Source organism: Perognathus longimembris, chromosome 17 (assembly GCF_023159225.1).
Source record: "Perognathus longimembris pacificus isolate PPM17 chromosome 17, ASM2315922v1, whole genome shotgun sequence".
NCBI classification, from domain to species: domain Eukaryota; kingdom Metazoa; phylum Chordata; class Mammalia; order Rodentia; family Heteromyidae; genus Perognathus; species Perognathus longimembris.
This window is the reverse complement of record NC_063177.1, coordinates 34,017,458-34,036,546: the sequence shown is the minus strand read 5'-3', so window position 1 is coordinate 34,036,546 and position 19,089 is coordinate 34,017,458. Positions and strand designations below refer to the sequence as shown.

At 55.0% G+C, this 19,089-nt stretch overlaps 1 protein-coding gene across 1 annotated transcript; it reads right to left on the bottom strand.

The window, feature by feature from the left end:
- Nucleotides 1-2,084: 2,084 nt before the first annotated feature.
- Col1a1 (collagen type I alpha 1 chain) lies at nt 2,085-18,063 on the bottom strand. Its single transcript, XM_048365817.1, is given in 52 exon segments — nt 2,085-2,334; nt 2,465-2,707; nt 2,989-3,179; nt 3,293-3,575; nt 3,668-3,775; nt 4,116-4,169; nt 4,531-4,638; nt 4,750-4,803; nt 5,174-5,281; nt 5,387-5,440; nt 5,540-5,647; nt 5,762-5,869; nt 5,959-6,120; nt 6,240-6,293; nt 6,404-6,457; nt 6,544-6,651; nt 6,875-6,928; nt 7,073-7,126; nt 7,320-7,427; nt 7,863-7,970; nt 8,206-8,304; nt 8,400-8,444; nt 8,768-8,805; nt 8,808-8,820; nt 8,920-8,973; nt 9,076-9,129; nt 9,312-9,365; nt 10,079-10,177; nt 10,264-10,317; nt 10,467-10,565; nt 10,766-10,819; nt 10,923-11,030; nt 11,219-11,272; nt 11,395-11,493; nt 11,591-11,635; nt 11,725-11,823; nt 12,010-12,063; nt 12,236-12,280; nt 12,392-12,445; nt 12,558-12,602; nt 12,691-12,744; nt 13,074-13,127; nt 13,237-13,289; nt 13,762-13,816; nt 13,960-14,013; nt 14,165-14,209; nt 14,452-14,520; nt 15,486-15,587; nt 15,679-15,714; nt 15,842-15,873; nt 16,039-16,233; nt 17,836-18,063. Coding segments are annotated over 52 exon segments (4,386 nt in total). The 5' UTR covers nt 17,939-18,063; the 3' UTR covers nt 2,085-2,187.
- Between the last annotated feature and the right edge of the window lie 1,026 nt (nt 18,064-19,089).

Genomic DNA, 19,089 nt, shown 5'->3' with positions numbered 1-19,089 from the left:
GAATTGGGGGAAAAACAAAGGGAGAGGAAGGAAGTGAGCGGGATGGGACAGAGGACTCTATGTGAAGTCCCAGGTCCAGTCTGCTTGTGTTCTGGGCATGTAGACTAAAAGAGACTCATAGGTCTTTGTGGATGACACCCTGCAGATGCCTTAACTGCAGCTTTCTAAGGGCCCCAGGAGTCCCTTGAGGGTTGAGTAGCCTCCATCCTTCCTTCTTATGAAAGCGAGCCTGAGCACCCTTCCAGGACCCTCTCAAGCTTTTCTGCTTGCTCTTTGCAAGGAGGAGAAAGTAGCCAGATGTTCCTTCAGGTTTGTCCAAAGCGGCTTCCAAATGCTTCCGGTCAAGTTCCACTTCTTACCAGTCCCCATTGTCCTCCCAGGACCTGCGGGCAGCACCTCCCCTACTCCCAAACAGGGTGCCCACAGTGTGGAAAGTCATAGGCCTGAGGTTTGGGCAACCTAGGATCTGAGTGTGTGTGTGTGTGTGTGTGTGTGTGTGTGTGTGTGTGTGTGTGTGTGATGGGCTGTCTGTATGGCATTGTGAAAGAGGATGTGGAAACATGCAAGGATTATAAGAAAGAAGAATAAAGAGGAAAAGAAAAAGGTGCTAAGATATCAGAAAGGCATGAGCAGGGGGAACAATGGCAGATTCCAGACAAGATGTAGAAGAGAGAAAGGGCAGGAAATGGGGATGAGCCCACCCGCCCCAAAGCTCTCCCCACCACCTGAAGGAAATTAGGAGGCCATTGCAAATGTGTTGGGTCATTTCCACATGCTTTATTTCAGCAATCAAAATAATTAAAAACATCTCAAATTATTATACACATACAAAATAGGTACAGAGTCTCTTGCTTCTCCCACCCGAGAAGGAAAAAAAAAATTGCTTTGTGCTTTGGGAAGTGGTGCTGTGAAACCCAGCTGTGGGACAGTCTAAGAGAGAGGCAGAGAATGGGTCACAGTTGCAGGAGGGAGGGGTTTGGAAGAGAGAGAGAGAGAGAGAGAGAGAGAGAGAGAGAGAGAGAGAGAGAGAGAAAGAGAGAGAGGTCCAGACACCAGAGGGGTGGAGAAAGGGTGGAGGAGAGCCAGCAGGTTGGCACTGCCGTTCTTCCTCCATGTTAAATAGCACCGTTAGAAAAAAAAAAATTCACATGAGTCCCCATCCATGAAAACAAAAAGGAGAGAGAAGACAGAGAGAAACCAAAGAATTTTTAAAAAATGGACTTGGAACAAAAGAAACATTTGCTTGCCTAGGGGGGACATCTCAAGTTCGATAGCACCAGAGAGACCCCTTCCCTGTCCCACCCCATCACAGATGTAGCACCGTTGATATCAAGTGGGGTGCCACTGCCCCCATCCCCCACCCCTGCCCCACACAGTTGCCCCTGGTGACACACAAAGACAAGAACGAGGTAGTCTTTCAGCAACAAAATTACACAAGGCACAGAACAATCTCCCACCCAGCCCTGCGCACGCAATGTGGGGGGGTGGTGTTGACATGTTCACCCCAAATCTGATGTTTCCACTCTTCTGTGACCCTGCCTGACTCCACACCCCAGAGGGGCATGCATGGCCCTTCGAAAATAAAGGGGTGCATTGTAGAGGCCAGGTTCCTTTAGCAGTTGAAGAACCCTAGGTCTCCCCAGGATTTGGAGGTGCTGGGTGGGAGAGTGAACTGGAGCTTGGGGGCCACTTGGGTGTTTTAGCATTGCCTTTGGTTGCTGGACAGACAATGCTTTGTTTCCTGTGTCTTTTTTGGGGGGTGGACTGGGACTTGGGGAGCAATGGAGGAAAGGTCTCAAGAAGGGATGGAGAAAAGAGCAGGAAAGGGCGGCATTGGGGTCTCATAAGCCCAGAGGGCAGAAAAGGACTTACCCACACATGGGTCTTCAAGCAAGTGGACCAAGCTTCCTTTTTTAAAAAGTTATTTATTTATTCTTTTTTTTTCTTTTTGGTAAGGTTGAATGCACTTTTGGTGGTTTTTTGGTCATGTTCAGTTGGTCAAAGATTAAAAACTAAGTCTGAGAGATGAATGCAAAGGAAAAAACTGTTTTCCAAAGTCCATGTGAAATTGTCTCCCATTTGGGGGCTTTTTTTGGGGGGGGGGATTCAGTTTGGGTTGTCTGTCTGTTTCCAGAATAAGAGGAAAGCGGGCTGGGTGGGAGGGAGCCAGATTGGGGTGGAGGGAGTTTACACGAAGCAGGCAGGGCCAATGTCGATTCCGAATTCCTGGTCTGGGGCGCCAATGTCCAAGGGAGCCACATCGATGATGGGCAGGCGGGAGGTCTTGGTGGTTTTGTACTCGATGACTGTCTTGCCCCAGGTTCCAGTGTGGCTCTGGGGTGAGAGGAGACAGTGAGAGAGAGAGAGTTGTTAGCGATGGGAGGATGGAACCCGGGGCACCTGGCCCATCCCAAAGCTAAAGCGTTATGGAAGCAGGGCCCTGCTGGGGGCAAAGGGGACCCACCGAGCAGCCATCCTCCAAGGTGCTGTAGGTGAAGCGGCTGTTGCCTTCGCCTCGGAGCTCGATCTCGTTGGAGCCCTGGAGGAGCAGGGACTTCTTGAGGTTGCCAGTCTGCTTGTCCATATAAGCTACGCTGTTCTTGCAGTGGTAGGTGATGTTCTGGGAGGCCTCGGTGGACATCAGGCGCAGGAAGGTCAGCTGGATAGCCACATCGGCAGGGTCGGAGCCATCACTGCCATATTCGAACTGTAGGGGGAGGGAGAGAATGGGAGACATTGAGTCTCTAGACTTAGTCTCTCTGTCTTGGCTCCTCTGAGTGCATCCCCAAGTAGGCTTCATCTCAAACGCATCACCTGTGGGTGTGCCCCCTGCAGCCAAGCCAGTACTAAGGACCTAGGAACACTGCCTCCCAGCTCAGCTCTTTCCCTTGTACTCGCTGAGATCCAGCCCAACCCAGAGCTTCATGTGCCTTCTGGACACTGGGCTAGCCTGTGTCCTGAAGCTGGCTCCCAGGTCTAGCCACACACCTGGAATCCACCAGTCATGCTCTCGCCGAACCATACGTGCTTCTTCTCCTTGGGGTTCTTGCTGATGTACCAGTTCTTCTGAGCCACAGTAGGTTGGGTGGGGAACACGCAGGTCTCTCCAGTTTCCATGTTGCAGAAGACTTTGATGGCATCCAGGTTGCAGCCTTGGTTGGGATCGATCCAGTACTCTCCTGGTGAGGCAGGACAGGTGGAGTGAGGGGAAGTGGATGGCGAGCATCATGGGGGAGGTGGGATGCTCATGGATACGGCTGGGAGAAGGGGGGCAGCTGGGGCAGGCCCTCACCGCTCTTCCAGTCAGAGTGGCACATCTTGAGGTCGCGGCAGGTGCGGGCAGGGTTCTTGCGGCTGCCTTCAGGGCTGCGGATGTTCTCGATCTGCTGGCTCAGGCTCTTGAGGGTAGTGTCCACTTCAAGGTCACGGTCACGGACCACATTGGCATCATCAGCCCGGTAGTAGCGGCCACCATCCTGAGCTTTCTCTTGAGGTGGCTGGGGCATGAAGCTGAAGTCGAAACCGCCGCTGGGAGGACCAGGGGGACCAGGGGGTCCAGGAGGACCAGGAGGACCCTGTGCAGAGACAGATGAAGTCAGGGATTACCAGTGTCTGTGTTTTCTTGAGGACAGACAGCCACGAGGCAGAGGGATATGTGGCTACTTACAACAGGACCAGCGTCACCAGTGCGACCACGAGGACCAGGAGGACCGATGGGACCAGGGAGACCACTAAGTCCATCTTTGCCAGCAGCACCAGCAGAGCCAGGAGGACCCTAGAGGGGAAGAGATGGATGTCGAAAAGCCTGCTGGAAAACTCAGGATCGCCTCAATCCTGGGTGACGAGACCACCATCCTTCCTGGCTCTGGCTCCTAGGCCTTCAGGGGGCCAGTCTCAAACTGCTTTTGAGAGGGATCCTCACTCATTTCCACAACTGGGATGGCAAAGTTTGTGGGAGAAAGGAGTAGGGATGGAGGGAGGAGGCCAAGGGCTAGATAACTCTCTCTGTTAGAACTCCTCTCCCCCTCCTACTTCCTGTCCCTGAACTCTTCCCAGAGCAAAAGGTCTCAAGGTGTGCCTGGGTCGGGGAAGGATTGATAGAAGGGGTGACTTACACGAGGACCAGCAGGACCAGAAGCTCCAGAGGGACCTTGTTCACCAGGGGAGCCCTGGAGGACAGAGAGAAAGGCATTTCAGACCCAGGGGTCTACAGGGTTCCCTGTAGCCTGGGTGCTGGCTGTGGAGATGATGGGCAGTGTGCACAACTCACATCCTCTCATTCTGGAAATCTACCCCCCAGGCTGGCTGTCTGCATCCTGAGACTATACCCACAGTTTTTCTTTGTTCCCACAGCTCCCCGACCACCACTTAGAAGCTAGTTGTGACTACCTATAAGTCTTTAGACAATCCCTGTTGGGGGGAAATCAGAATGCCTATCCAAAGGTGAGTGTTTTCCATCCCCACCCGCATACACTGTAGAGAATGGGGGAGATGATAAAGATTCAGTGTGGGCTTGGAGGGCATACTCACAGGAGGTCCAGGGGGACCCTGGAGACCAGAGAAGCCACGGTGACCCTTTATGCCTCTCTCGCCGGTTTCGCCTGTCTCACCCTTGTCACCACGGGGACCTTGGGGTCCCTAGAAGAGAAGAACCGACAGGCTGTCAGGCAGAAGTTTGGCTGGTGCTAAGTGGGGTGCAGTGTGTGTTTGGACCAGGGCTGAGGGCGTGGGGTTGGCATGGGCACTTACAGCAGGACCACGGGCACCAACAGGACCGATGGGGCCAGCAGGACCAGCAGGACCCTGGGGGAGAGAAGATGGTGTTAGATCCTGAGCAGGAGAAGCTGAGGCTGGGGGCTGCAGGATGAGTCCTCTCTCTGGCCAGCCATCTCCTGGCCCACATCCCTCTGGCTGTGGTCATCTCCTGATCCCCATCTCCAGATAGCCTTCTTCAGAGTCAGGCCTCAGGGAAGCTGGGACAAACCCCAGTCTTTGGAGAAGATAGGAGGCCACGTGGGAGAGGGGTCTCCAGGCTGTTTTTTTCTAAGGAGGTCAAGGGCACAGACATCTCCCTAGACCTCTTCATCTCCCCTGACCCAGGTGGAGTCAGCTGCCCATCCTTAGGCCTCTGAGCCAGGAGAATCCCTGCCTAGAGCAGAGCCCAGCGACTTACAGTCTCACCACGATCGCCACTCTTGCCAGCAGGGCCAACAGGACCAGGGGCACCGGGAGCACCAGGAGCACCAGGGGGTCCAGCAGGGCCAGTCTCACCACGGTCACCCTGGAGAAGAAGGCAGGGCAGTGTGGGTTAGCCTGCACTGAAGATACAAGGCTGGGGCTGGGCTGGAGCAGGCAGGGCTACGGCCCTACAGTGTGCTCCTCTCACCTTGGGGCCAGGAGAGCCGTCTCTTCCAGGGGAGCCTTCTGCGCCAGGAGATCCCTACAGAGAAAGAGAAGTGAGGGTCTGCCCAGAGAGAAGCTCAGACATTGGCCTACTTGGCCCTGCTGTGGGTACCCACTCAGGGGCGAGGCTGCTCACCTCACGTCCAGATTCACCAGGAGGTCCAGCTAACCCAGGGGGGCCCATGGGACCAGGGGGACCACGTTCTCCACTTGCTCCAGAAGGACCTTGTTTGCCGGGCTCGCCCTATAGGGAGAAAGGAGAGAGTAAGACCACACACAGGGCATGGGGGCTCCTTGTACCCCCTCCAAGGTCCTAGGAAAGTTCTTCTTGGGGACCCTAAAGTAAGGAACCACTTACAGAGGGGCCGGGGAGACCTGGGAAACCTCGTTCTCCTCTCTGACCAGGCAGACCAACCACACCACGTTGTCCAGCAATACCCTGAGGTCCGGGAGTACCAGGAGAGCCCTGCAGGAGGCAAAAAAGGGGGTTGGCACCTCACACGAGCACAGGGACTGAACCCCAGCTCTGCACGCGAGATTGGAGATGCCACTTACAGCAGGCCCATCGGCACCAGGAGATCCTTTCTCGCCAGCAGGGCCAGGAGGACCAGGGGGACCAACTTCACCAGGACGTCCAGCAGGACCAGTCTCACCACGGGGACCTTTGCCGCCTTCTTTGCCAACAGGGCCAGGAGGGCCGGGAGGACCAGCATTTCCCTGGATAGGGACAAGAGAGACTGTCAGAACCCCAGAAGCTCTGGAACACCAGGCAGTCATGGTGGCAGCATGGGTCCCTTGCCCTCAACCCAGAGCAGATGACTCAATCAGATACTCACAGAGGGGCCAGGGGGACCGACTCGGCCAGCAGCACCAGGAAAACCAGTAGCACCCTGGCAGGAGAGAACACAGGTGCCATCAGAGGAGAGTAGCCAGATCACCTGGCCCAGCCATCACTGACCACTGGCTTGGGGTAGGCTTGGTGGTGGAGGGTGGTACTTACAGGGGGACCAGCACTGCCACGAGCACCTTTGGGTCCAGGAGCACCAACGTTACCCTGCAGGGGAGCACAGAGATGTGAAGTCCAGTCCCGCTGTGGGACCAAGACTGCAAGCAGCTTAGGGTGTGGTGGGGGATACTCACAATGGGACCAGGGGGTCCGGCAGGGCCAGCAGGGCCAGGAGGACCAGCATCGCCTTTAGCACCACTATCACCAGGTTCGCCTTTAGCACCGGGTTGGCCATCAGCACCCTGGGAAGGAGGGAGAGTGGAAAATGGAGGAGACATCCAGAGAGCCAGGGGCCCACTAGGTTGGGGGAGGGGCAGCTGCTACACAGGGAGACGTTGGGAGGGCAGCAACCTCTGCCCATCCTTCTCCACCACTCAGGAGGACATCTGCATCTTCCCTCAGTCACTCAAGGTCACATCTCCCATGTCCTAGTTGGTGATCTTAGAGGGAGGTCTTGGTACTCACAGGGGGGCCAGCGAAGCCAGCAGGGCCAGGGGGACCAGCCTCACCACGGTCACCCTAGAAGAAAAGGAGGCACGTTAGAGGGAAGTCCTGACCTCTGGGGCGAGGGGAAGAGGGAGTGGGAGAGCAGAGGAGGAGGACAGAAAGGAGGCAGGGGGAGAAGGGCTGGGTATGGGTCTCAACAGGGTTTTTTATACTTACGGGGGCACCGCGGGCTCCAGTGGGACCAGGAGGGCCACTGGGACCAGATTCACCCTGAAAGGGAGGAACAAGAGCTCAAGTTCAGAGGTCATCCTGAACACGCTGGTAGATGACCCCAGCAGCGTTCCCACCTCGGGTCCCTCTAACTACTTTGGCTCCAGTATGTATGCCAGGGCTTGCTGGTAAGCACTGTGCATGAATACATAATAGCAGTGTGTCAGTGAGGAGGCAGTTCCTAGCCACTTACCTTGTCACCAGGAGCACCAGCAGGACCAGGAGGACCAATGGGGCCAGTCAGACCACGGACTCCATCTTTGCCAGGAGAACCATCAGCACCTTTGGGACCAGCATCACCCTAGAGACAGGGAAGAGTCAGAGACTTCCAGTATGGAACCAGGAGATGACCTGCAGGGTCTTGGAACCCCAGGGAGGCCATTCCCAATGCTGCCTTGCTCCAATTATCCGAGGATCCAAGGATATGAGAACCTCCTTTCAGGGGAAAAGGCTCCTGCCTTTTCAGGCATAATCCTGGAGAAGATGTCCCTGGTTTATATAGGGGGATGAATCAAGGAAACTTCTATCAAGGAAGTGCTCTACTTCTTATCACCATGGTTACTCACAAGAAAAAGTGTCTGGACCACAGGCAGAGGATTCACCAAGCAAATGGGCCAGAGGGGAAGAAGGGAGGAGGGAAAAGAGAAAGGTCTTGGGAGAAAGAGACTGTGTGATCTAAAGCAGGAAGGCAGACGGGCGCCACAAAGGGCTGCAGACAGGAGGAAGCTTGACTTACTCTGTCGCCCTTAGGGCCTGGAAGACCAGCTGCACCACGTTCACCGGGCATTCCTTGAAGACCAGGAGCACCTTGGCTACCAGGGGCTCCAGGGGCACCAGCATCACCCTAGATGGCAACCAAAAGATTGATGTGAGGCCTGGGGTCTCACAGTGAGTTAAAGCCTTGAGATACCACCCCTCCCCCCCAACTCAATGTCTCCCAGATTTGGTTCAAGGACAGACATGTGCTAGCAGCAGACTTCCGCCTGTGTGGAGGCCCCTACCACCTGGTCTTATCCTCCACCCTCCACATCTCCATGGCTTTGGTCATAACCAGCCCCCTCCCCTCACACTGCTCCCACCTTGGCACCATCATTGCCAGGAGCACCGTTGGATCCACGGGGACCAGCAGGTCCAGGGGGACCTTGCACACCACGTTCGCCAGGGAAACCTCTCTCGCCCTACAAGGGAAAGACAGGAACATCATAGCTGCTCCAGAGACAGACCTAAGGCCAGGGACATGGAGATAGGATGCAGTGATGGAATTTCTACTTACTCTTGCTCCAGAGGGGCCAGGGGCACCAAGGTCTCCGGGAACACCCTGTGGGGAGGTGGAGGCAGAGGAGCCAAGTGAGCAAAACAAACCTCGGGGCTTGTGATTACAGATGGTCCCTTCAGCAGGTGTCACAGGCCTCCTCCCTCCCCAAATTTAGAAGGCTTGAGGGAAAACCAGTTTTCCAGCCTAGCAGCCATGTAGCTCTTTTCAGGTCAGAACAGGCAGTTCCCTGCTTTCTTTCTGTGTACTTACTTCCCTTCCTTATAGGAAGTCTTTCTTGTGTCTGACCTCCATCCCTCTGGCAGCTAGGTTGTCTAGCCTGTCCCTTTGTATTTCCTGCACCCCTCTGGCCAATTGCTGCCACTTACCTGTTCACCAGTTTTGCCTGCTTCACCGGGAGGACCAGCGGGCCAGGAAGACCCTACAGATGGAAAATGGGGGAAGAAAGAGGAAGGGGTTTGGAATCTGGATGAGAACATAGATACTCCCCCATTCCCCTGCAAACACCAGAAGGCCTCACCTGGAATCCGGGGGAGCCAGCAGGACCTTGTTCACCTCTCTCACCAGCAGGACCCTGTCATGGAGAAGATGTTGTGGTCATGGGTAGTCTGAAAAGAGGAGGGGCGGGGGTCACCCTTGTGCTTGCTCCTCAAGCTTCTAGGTCAGGGATACTTACAGAAGGGCCGGGGGGTCCCTGAGCTCCAGCTTCTCCATCTTTTCCAGCAGGACCCTGTGCAGGAAAGGGAAGGTAAAGAATTCAGGGAGGGGAAGCAAGGGGGCACAGTCAGTGGGGCTAGGGGCTTCTGATGGCCTGATACTGGTGGTGGACTTGGGCATCCCTCCCCTGGGGAAGGCCTGGGTCACAGCCAGGGGCAGACAGGAAATAGGGAACCAGGAATCAGCAATACTCACAACAGCACCAGGGGGTCCTGGGACACCTCGCTCTCCAGCTTTTCCGGGTTCTCCCTGTGAAGAAAAGGAGTCAGGATTGAGTACTGAAGTAGATCTGGGGGACCTCTGTCACTCCTTATTGTATTGAGTGGAACCATTTTTAAAAAAATACTGGGGATTGAACTCAGAGCCTTGAGATGGCTAAGCAAGCACTCTACCCCCAAGTCATGCCCCCAGTATTTTTGCTTTTAGTTTTTGAGATGGGGTCTTGCACAAACTATGCCTATGCTGGTCTTAGACTATGATCCTCCCATCTCTACTTCCTGAGTAGCCAAATGTGCCACCTTTCCCAGTTTGAGCGGGGCGATTTTGAATAGGGCTTTTTCAGACAGCGTGTAAGACTTCTACATGCTCTTCCCTGTGGGGAAATGCCTTGACAACTTTTAGTGCCTTCTCAGAGACTTTCTTCTTCTCTTCTTGTTCCTGTTACATGCCTCCAGTGGCCTGAACTGCAAAGGAATGTCATGTCCTTGGAAGCTCAAAGAACCCACTAAATTTAGGGCTATTATATAAAAGCTCCATCCTACCTGTATGTGGGTGTGGGGCACTAAGAATATTTATTTCATGGAGCAATAACCACAGAGCCAGGAGAAATCCTTCATTTTTACTAAGGGAGAGACTAAGGCCCAGGGAGAGAGAGCAAAAGGCTTGAGGTCACGCAGCAAGTCTGCAGAGCTCGGCCCCAAGCCTGACTCTAGCCTGCAGGATGCTCCACACAGAATACTCACAGCAGCACCTTTAGGTCCAGGGAATCCCATCACACCAGCCTGACCACGGGCACCAGGGGGGCCTGGGGGTCCAGGTCGACCATCTTGACCAGCGGGGCCCTGAGGATGGACGGCACAAGGATATGATGAGGACTGGGGTGGGCAGATAGGAGTGGGGGAGGAGGAACAGGAAGAAGCATACTCACAGGGGGTCCAGTTTTGCCATCAGGACCAGGGCTGCCAGGACTTCCAGTCAGACCCTAGGGGGAGGCAGAGATTTGAGTCAGGGCTAGGGAAAAAGAGTATGGTGGGTAGACATGTGGACCACTCTGGCATGCTTTATCCTGGACCCTGCACAGGACAAGCTGGTGTGTCCTGGCTGAGCTGGGCTAGAGGACTGGGATCTCACCTTGGCACCAGGCAGGCCAGCTTCTCCGGGACGACCAGGTTCACCAGGAGAACCTTTGGGACCAGCAGGACCAGGAGCACCACGTTCACCAGCAGGACCCTGGTTGGGGGCAAAAATAATCTCAAGCCTGGGAATCTTTACCATGAACCAAAGTCCTCCTCCTTTTGGGAGAGATTTGGGCAACTGAGGTGGGCTTTGAGGGTTGTGGGGTTGGGGTGTCAAAACAAGACCAGATGTGACGAGAAAGAGGGAGACATGGGTGGGTGATCACAGTGGAAGCCCTGAGGGTGAAGAGTTACCTTAGGACCAGCAACGCCATCTGCACCGGGAAATCCACGGCTACCAGGTCCACCCTGCAGGAGGAGAGGAGCCCATTGAGCTCAGAGACACCTACCTCCAGGACACAGGGCAGGCACTGGGGGCAGAGAAGGAGGAGAGATGGTAGGGGGCACTCACACGCTCGCCAGGGGGTCCAGGCAGGCCAGTAGGTCCAGGTTCACCTCGGGCTCCTCGCTTTCCTTCTTCACCAGCAGGGCCAGGGGGTCCTTGAATACCAGTAGGGCCCTAGAGTGGGCAGAGGAGGGCATGGTCTTGGTGACTGGCCATCTTGAAGCCTGACCCAGAGCCTGCTGGAGGCTGGAGCTCCTCTAGCAGATGAGGGGCTCCTTTTCTCCCTACATCTCCCTCCAGGGGCTCTCAGGGCCCTGGGACTGAGCTGTGGGTGCTGGGGGTGGGGATGATGGGAAACTTACAGGATCTCCTTTGGCACCAGTGTCTCCTTTGTTTCCGGGAGCACCAGGTTCACCCTGTAAATAGAGGCCAGGGAGGAGGAGACCGTGAGCTGAGTGTTGGGGTGCTCAGCTGCATTGAAAATGCATGCACTGCAAATTCACACCATGGGGGTAGGGAGATGAGGGTTTGTACTTACGCTGTTTCCCTTGGGACCGGGGGCGCCGCTGGGACCCTGGGGTCCAGAGGGACCACGGGCACCGGGGAAGCCAGGAGCACCAGCAATACCGGGAGCGCCCTGTAGGTGGCAGAACAGACGGATGAGCCTGAAGTAGAGGGCATGGGGGGTCTGGGGCAGGCATCAAGGCAGGACTGAGAGCAGGCAGTAGACTTACATTGGCACCTTTAGCACCAGGTTGTCCATCAGCACCAGGGTTTCCCTGTGGCCCAGAGAAAGGAGGGTGAGTGACAGGCAGGGACTCGGAGGCTGTACACAGTGGGGGGACACTAAGACTGGGGAGACACTTACAGCAGGACCAGCAGCACCAGCAGGGCCAGGGGGGCCGGGCTCACCACGCACACCCTGGGGACCTTCAGAACCTCGGGCTCCTTGGGGACCAGCTTCACCCTGGATTGGAGAAGAGGTCATGTCAGAAACCAACCTGAGCAACCCAGCTTTACTTCTGGGGTATGGGGAGAGGGAAGAGACAGAGCCAGGAGTTCAAGAGTAAGGGCTCTTCTGGGGAAGGGGGTCCTAGGACAAAAGTGTTAGAAACTTGTGCTAAGAAAGAAACGGTGGGGAGCAGTGTCTTACCTTAGCACCAACAGCACCAGGAAAGCCAGGAGGACCAGCGGGGCCAGTGGGACCCTGTGAATGACATGGAGAGTTAGCCAATTGGGAGGTGGCAGTGCAGGGCACATCTTGAGACCGCAGAGCCCCTGGGTTTTTGGACCATCATGACCAATTGCCAGGGTCTTCCCAGAGGGCCAACACCAAGGCCTTTCCCAACTCCCAGGCCCTGAGGTGACACCATACTCACCGGGGGCCCAGCTGCACCAGTAGCACCATCATTTCCACGTGCACCCTGCAAAAGAAGGGAATCCCAGTAATGTGCACTGAGCCCTGCAGTTTCCTGCAGCTCCTGGGGAGCTCTGTCCAGAGCCCAGCAAACCCCTAAGGGGTCAGGCATACTTACAGCAGGGCCAGGGGCTCCAGGGCGACCTCTCTCACCAGGCAGACCACGAGGACCCTGACAACCAAATTAAAAGCAGCCAAATGAGCCAGGAAACACCTCCTTGCCTCTAAGTCTCTACTCATCCCTGCACCCCACCCTGTTTCCCTGTAGAAGTAGGTGCACTCACCATCTGGCCAGGAGCTCCATTTTCACCAGGGCTGCCAGGCTCACCCTATAGGAAAGAAAACAGTGGAGAGTTCATGTCCAATGGGGCTTTGGGAGGGAGGTGAGGACAGTAAGACATTCTGACAACCTCTTACCTTGGGACCAGCAGGGCCAGCATCTCCCTTAGCACCATCCAAACCACTGAAACCCTACAACAGGAAAGAGGGACAAAATGAGACTCTGCAGAGGGTGTGGGTCACCTCAACACCTACCCAGATCTAACTTTAGGGGGTCACTCCTGCCATCCCAGTGTCTCTGAACTAGACTAAACCTTACCTAACCAAAGACCTCACCAACTCCCTTTATTCAGACTTCTTTCCCATGGAAGAAAGACCTTTTAGATGTCTGCCTTACATCCTTTGGTACTTCTGTAGCTGCCACCCACCATGACAGCCGTCAGGATCTTTCAGGGAAGGGGGCTGGAAGGGTTGGGAGGCCCGGGACTTGGAGAGTTTAGATGATTCAAAATGCGACTCACTCTGTGTCCCTTCATTCCAGGAAGGCCAGCTGTTCCGGGCAATCCCCGAGCACCCTGGAGAGAAAGGCAAAGGGCAAAGAAAGGCCATTAGGATGCAGTACAGCTCCTGAGGGAAACCCGGATGTAGTGAATGAAGCTTGGGGATCTTCCCACTCATGCTCACCTGAGGCCCAGGGGGTCCACGTTCACCAGGACGGCCAGGTTTGCCAGCTTCCCCCTGGAGGGAGAGAAAAAGGCCATCATGCCCATGTCCCAGGGGCTAGGAAACTGGCTACTCCCAGGCTTCTTGGGATTGCTCAACGTCAGGTTCAGGGGCTCAGAATCTTACACTGAATCTAGAGCTGGTGTTTGATCAACCATGAAACCCCTGGTTTGGAGTAATTTGAGTCCCTTCAAGGGAACTTGTTTCTGTCACCAGAATTTTAATTCATCATCATCAGTACCCACAGGGGTAAACCTAAGAAGTCATTTATTCCAAGAGATGGGGGTTGGAGACTACCTTATGGTGAACAAATAGGAAAAGATCCCACGAGGGTAAAGATATTGGTTAAGGACCATTTCATGCACTCAGCTCTCCTTCCTCTGAGTATTAACCCCCCAGTGGTGGTGGGGCAGTGATAGCAGTGATTATAGTACCCAACCCCTAAAGACACTGGGATCACCAAGTATCTTACTCTTAGCTACTTACCATCATCTCCGTTCTTGCCAGGGGGTCCTGGGGGGCCTCGGGGACCCATGGGACCCTAGAGGAGATAAAAGAGAAGCAATGGTTAGACTATCTAGTATGAGAAAAGCAAAGAAAGGGAAGGCTGGGATTCGAAAGAGGAGGTAAGAAGTCCTTAGGTGTTGGGGGAAAGGAGAGACTGTATCCACAAAGAATACGTACTGAGGCTCCAGGTTCGCCAGGCTCACCAGGGGGTCCTTGAAAACCTTGGGGACCCTGTAGAATAAATCAGAAGAGGAGTGTAAGGCCAGAAGAGCAGGTGCCAAACAGTCCCCATCTTGCCAAGAGATCTCTGTATGCTGTCTCTGACCTCGTCCCAACCTTCCCTTAAATAGTCCCCAAACCCCAAGACCTCGTGCATACTCACAGGTGCGCCAGGGGGGCCGGGGAGACCTCGAGGACCAGAGGGACCCTACAGAAGGAAGAGAAGGGAAAAGAGCCTGGTGATGGCTGTGTGGGAATGCATGCCTTAGGAGTGGTTTTGCTATGACCCATGAGTCCTGTTAGGACCAAAGTTGTCTTGTGTCCTCTCCAGAGTCTAGGTGGCCTGGCCGTTTCCCCCAAGCCTCCTGTCCCCCACCCCCCATCCATTCATCTCTTCTGGATCCCCTTTCCTCTTCCTTCATGTAGTCTGTGCTCCCCCTGGTGGCTCACCATGGGGCCGGGCACGGAAACTCCAGCTGATTTCTCATCATAACCATAAGACATCTGAGGAGCAAAGTTCTAGAAAAAGAAGAGTGACAGCATGAGAAATCAGGCTCAAGACAGTAAACTGAAATGCAGACAACATCACCTATAATGGGGCAAATAGACACCCTGTCTTCCCAATGTGACAGATGAATAGAGACAGCATTGCCTGTGAGACATTCCTGCTAAAACCATGTCCGGTGAATCTAAACAGACACTCCCAATGAAGAGTCAGGTACAAATGAATTGGCCTCCTGGAAACAGACTCTTCAAAAACGTTTGATATTGTGAAAGACAAAATGAGTCTCAAGAATAGTCTACCTTCATGGGAACAAAAGAGAGGAGAATTAAAAACAATTTGTGATCCCAGGAAGGAACCTGGATTGTGAGGGAAAATGCTCTAAAGGATGTTTTGGGGAAGATTTGGTAACATCTGAATACAGACTATTAGATTATAGTTTTGAATCCATGTTAAACTTAATAGCAGGGCTACCATTACATAAAGGAATGCTCTTGTTCTTTAAGAAATACACATTGAAGGGGTGACATTGTCAAAAAAGAAATGTACTCTTTACATGACTTATGTAACTGTAACCCTACTGTATATCACCCTTATAATAACAATAAAAATAAATTTAAAAAAGAGATACACATTAAAGGTGCCTAACTTTCCAACAGCTCAGGAGAAGAGCAATGATCTTGTGCATAAAACAGAGACTGGGAAAGCAAATGGAGCAAACTATTATGGGTCAATAATAGTGCTTTGTCTTTTTTTTTTTTTTTTTTCTAGACCAGGACTAGGAACTCGATATCTACGGCTTTTACTCACTGGCTGGGACTCTACCACCTGAGTGATGTCCCCAGCCCCAAGTGCTTTGTCTTATTCTTGCAACTCTTCTGTAACTTGGAGATTCTTTCCAAATAAAAAGTTACATCATCTACCAAAAACGCAAAAGTCAAACGGGCAGGGGTGTCCACAATCCCCTTCCCCCTCCACTCACTCCTCCAAGGCCAGGGGGTCCGGGAGGTCCAGGAGGGCCTGGGGGTCCGGGAAGTCCAGCCTGTCCGGGGATGCCATCTCGTCCAGGGGGGCCGGCAGGTCCCTGCACAGGGAAAGGGTGGGGCCTCGATCATCACAGGCTGGAGCCACGCCCACCCCCAGCTTCCCCAAAGCCCAGACAGTGCCCCGCTTACCCGTGGGCCTCGGGGGCCAGTGTCTCCCTTGGGTCCCTATGGGGTGGAGGGAAAAGAAGCAAGAAACCGTTTAAACCAAAAAAAAAAAAAAAAAAAAAAGGGGGGGGGTGTTGCGGGGTCCTGGGCGCGAGGTCAAAAGTCAAAGGCAGAGGATTATTATTACCTCGACTCCTAGGCTTTCTTGGTCTGGTGATACTGGGGGGAGGAGACAAGACAGTTAGAGGCAGGTTTTGCTAGTGACTCCCGGAGGGTGAGGGTGTGTGTGCGCGCGTGCGTGTGTATGTGTGTGTGTGCGCGCGAGTATGTGCCCCCTGTGTCCGTGTCCCCGGTCTCCCTCAGGCTCAGGCCCCGGGGTCGTACCCGAGTGCTCCACACACACAGGACAGCACTCGCCCTCGAGGATCTGGGGCTCGGCACAGTCGAAGGAGTTGTCGCAGATCACATCGTCACACATCGTGGTGCCATTGTTGCAGATACAGACCAGGCAGGGCTCGGGTTTCCACGTTGCGTTGTTAGGATGCCGGATGCCATCCTTTATGCAGCTGACTTGGGGGACTGGGGAAAGCGGAAGAAGACGCGAGTGATGGGCGGCGTGCGAGGCCCCCACCTCGGAGCACCGGGGACCCCGATCCCACTTGCCCTCTCCCTCTGCCTTCCAGGCACACACTTCAGATTTTCCATTTCCCGCCTCCTCCCCCCCCCCCGCTTCCCTCCCCTCTTTTTTTTTCTTTTTTTTTTTCCCTCTTTCCCCAAATCCCTAAATGCTCGTCTGCTTGACATCAACACGAATGACAGCACCGGGGCGCCTGGCCAGGCCGGCTATAACTCTTCCCAGTTCTCAGGAATTTAAACAAAGCTTTAGGCTGGGGTCCTTTCCAAATTCAACCTCAGGCCGTGGGCGCCGAGGCCAAGCGAAATAAAAAGCATAGGGGGTGGGAGCGGGGTGGGGGTGGGGCCGGTAGGAGGGGGCGGGCCCAGAGGCCAGGCTCTTGGGGAGTGGTCCGCGTCGGCAGGAGGCCTGGGAGGAGACAAGAAAGCTCCAGCCTGCGCCCCGCCCCCATTCCCAGGGCAGGTGGGATGGCCTGGGCGGGGCTAGAAGGGCGTGGGGGTGGACAGGGGGTGGTTCGCGTGGGGTCTTTCGGAAGCTTGACATGTCGTCCTAAAGCGGCATATTTTAAGGCCACGACAGACAATACATTTTAAACGTTTGCTCTCGGGGACAGTCCCCACGGACCAAGCAGAGCCAGTATTCGTGGATCACCTCTTTAACCAAAAGCTCAAGAATCCATAGGGTCGGGTTAAGATAACCACGCCCACGGCGCTAGCGTCTGTCCGGATGAGCACTAGAGGGCGCGCCACGCTAAGCAACCAACCAATGGGGGGGGGGGGAACCAGGCAGGGCCAATTTTCCCGGACTGGCGACTTTTAAAGACTGGGGCTACCCTCTCCCTTGGCTTTTATTTTCCAGATCTAAAGATGGGTTCCACGCCTGGCAAGGATCTTGTTTCCACACACACCCCCCCCCCCCCCCCCCCCCCCCGCTCCAGCTCGCGCGCCACAAAGCGCTGCACCCAGGACCCGCACTGTTCCCTGTTGATCAGCAGGGAGCGCGCAAGAACCCCGCCCTGGTCAACCCGGAGCCAAACTTTCTCATCGTCCTAACCCGCCCACTCCGTGCGTCCCCTCCCCCGCGAGCCCCGCACCCCGCAGTCCCGGGAACACTGTCTAGCCTGCAGAGAGGGCAAACAATCTTTCCTTATGAATCATCCCACAGGCTCCTCTGATCGCTTTTACATCGCAGGCTCCAAATCCCTAGCTCGGCGCCCCTTACTCCATCTTCGACGTGCTCGGCCCCTCACTTATGCTGGGATCTTCACCACTTTCCCAGTTGTACTTGCCGGCGCATGCCTGGAATTTCAGTCTGTGCTATTTCACCCCGCACTCCATCCTCACTGCCCGGTATTGGGAGATCTTCGATCCCATCCCCACCCCAGGCTGGACTCTCTTCTCCCAGGGCGCAGAGGACGCACCCTCACCACCTCGCTTCCATCCCCGCGTTTCCCGAGCATCGAGTTTCCGTTTAAGGCAAGGTGACGCGAAGTCAAGCCCGGGATGCGATACCAAGTAGTCCCGGACTTGCAAAAGTTTGGAACTTACTGTCTTCCTGTTGGCGCACGACTTCGCCTGCCTCTTGGCCGTGCGTCTGGAGGGCGGTGGCCGCTAAGAGGAGCAGGAGCCGGAGGTCCACAAAGCTGAACATGTCTAGACCCTAGACATGTAGACTCTTTGCGGCTGGGGTGGGGGGTTAGCGTCGGCTCATGCGTGGCCTCACTCCGTGTGCCTCCTGCTCCGACCCCCGAGGAGAAACTCCGGTCTGCTCCGACGGCTGGCCTGGGCCCCTTTTATACCATCCCGATGGAGAACTAGAAGGAACCCTGCCCCTCGGAGAGGGGGAGCCGGCCGCCCGTCCCCCAGCCAATCAGAGGAGTCTGGCCCGGCCCCCAATTTGGAACTGCAAGGGGGGAGGAGGAGGGAAGGGAAGCGAAGGGAGTCTCCCCCCCTTTGCAGTTCTTGTCTCCCAGCCCCCAGACCAGCCAGGGCCAGAGGTGCTGCTGCGGAGTATCCCTGTGTTCTCAGGATACTGAGTGAGGCCTGAGGAGTGGGGAGGGGGTGTGCCCCTTGTGCTCTCTTCCTGGGACCCTAAATGTGAAGGAGGTGGAGTTGGGAACCCGGAGTGAGAGGAATGGGAGAGGGTCTTTTTCATTCATACTCTTGACACCCTTAGGAATGAGCCTAAAGAGACCAGCTAGGGGCTCTCCCAAACAAGCACCAGGGAATTAGAAAGGAGTCTCGGTTTGGGGGGTATCTCCTGGTGTAGCTGTGTTGTGGAAGTAAGGAACATTCAGAAACCAAACTAGAGAGTCCTTTCTAGCTATTAGAAATGAGATAGTTGGGAGGGGGTGCTGGCAAGGTGGGGGTGGTTATTTTGAGGGTGTCAGTTCTGCCATGCCTAAACCTTCAAGACACAAGATGCTCTCCTCCAGCACCCATGCCCCACTGGAGAGGCCAGAGTGCGGAGGTCGAGGTTCCCACTATGTGGTCTCTCCAGAAGGATGTAAAGTGGGGTGGGGGTGAGGAGTTTCTGAGGGCAAACAGGTATATATGAATTGGGGCTTCCTAGCTCTTACACACTCAGTCCCCAATCTCCTCCACCCCAGGACTGGTGGGCCAGTTTGTAGGAGGAGGGGAGAGATCATTGGTGATTGAAGAAAGGGTCTTGGATCTGCCAGGACTATGTCAGGGGGCTGGTTTAGAGACCTCTTCTACCCTGCACAGTGACTCCAAGGACAACTTGGTTGGAGGGTACTAGCCAGCTCCTGGATGATGCATGAGAGCTCTTGCTACTTGTAC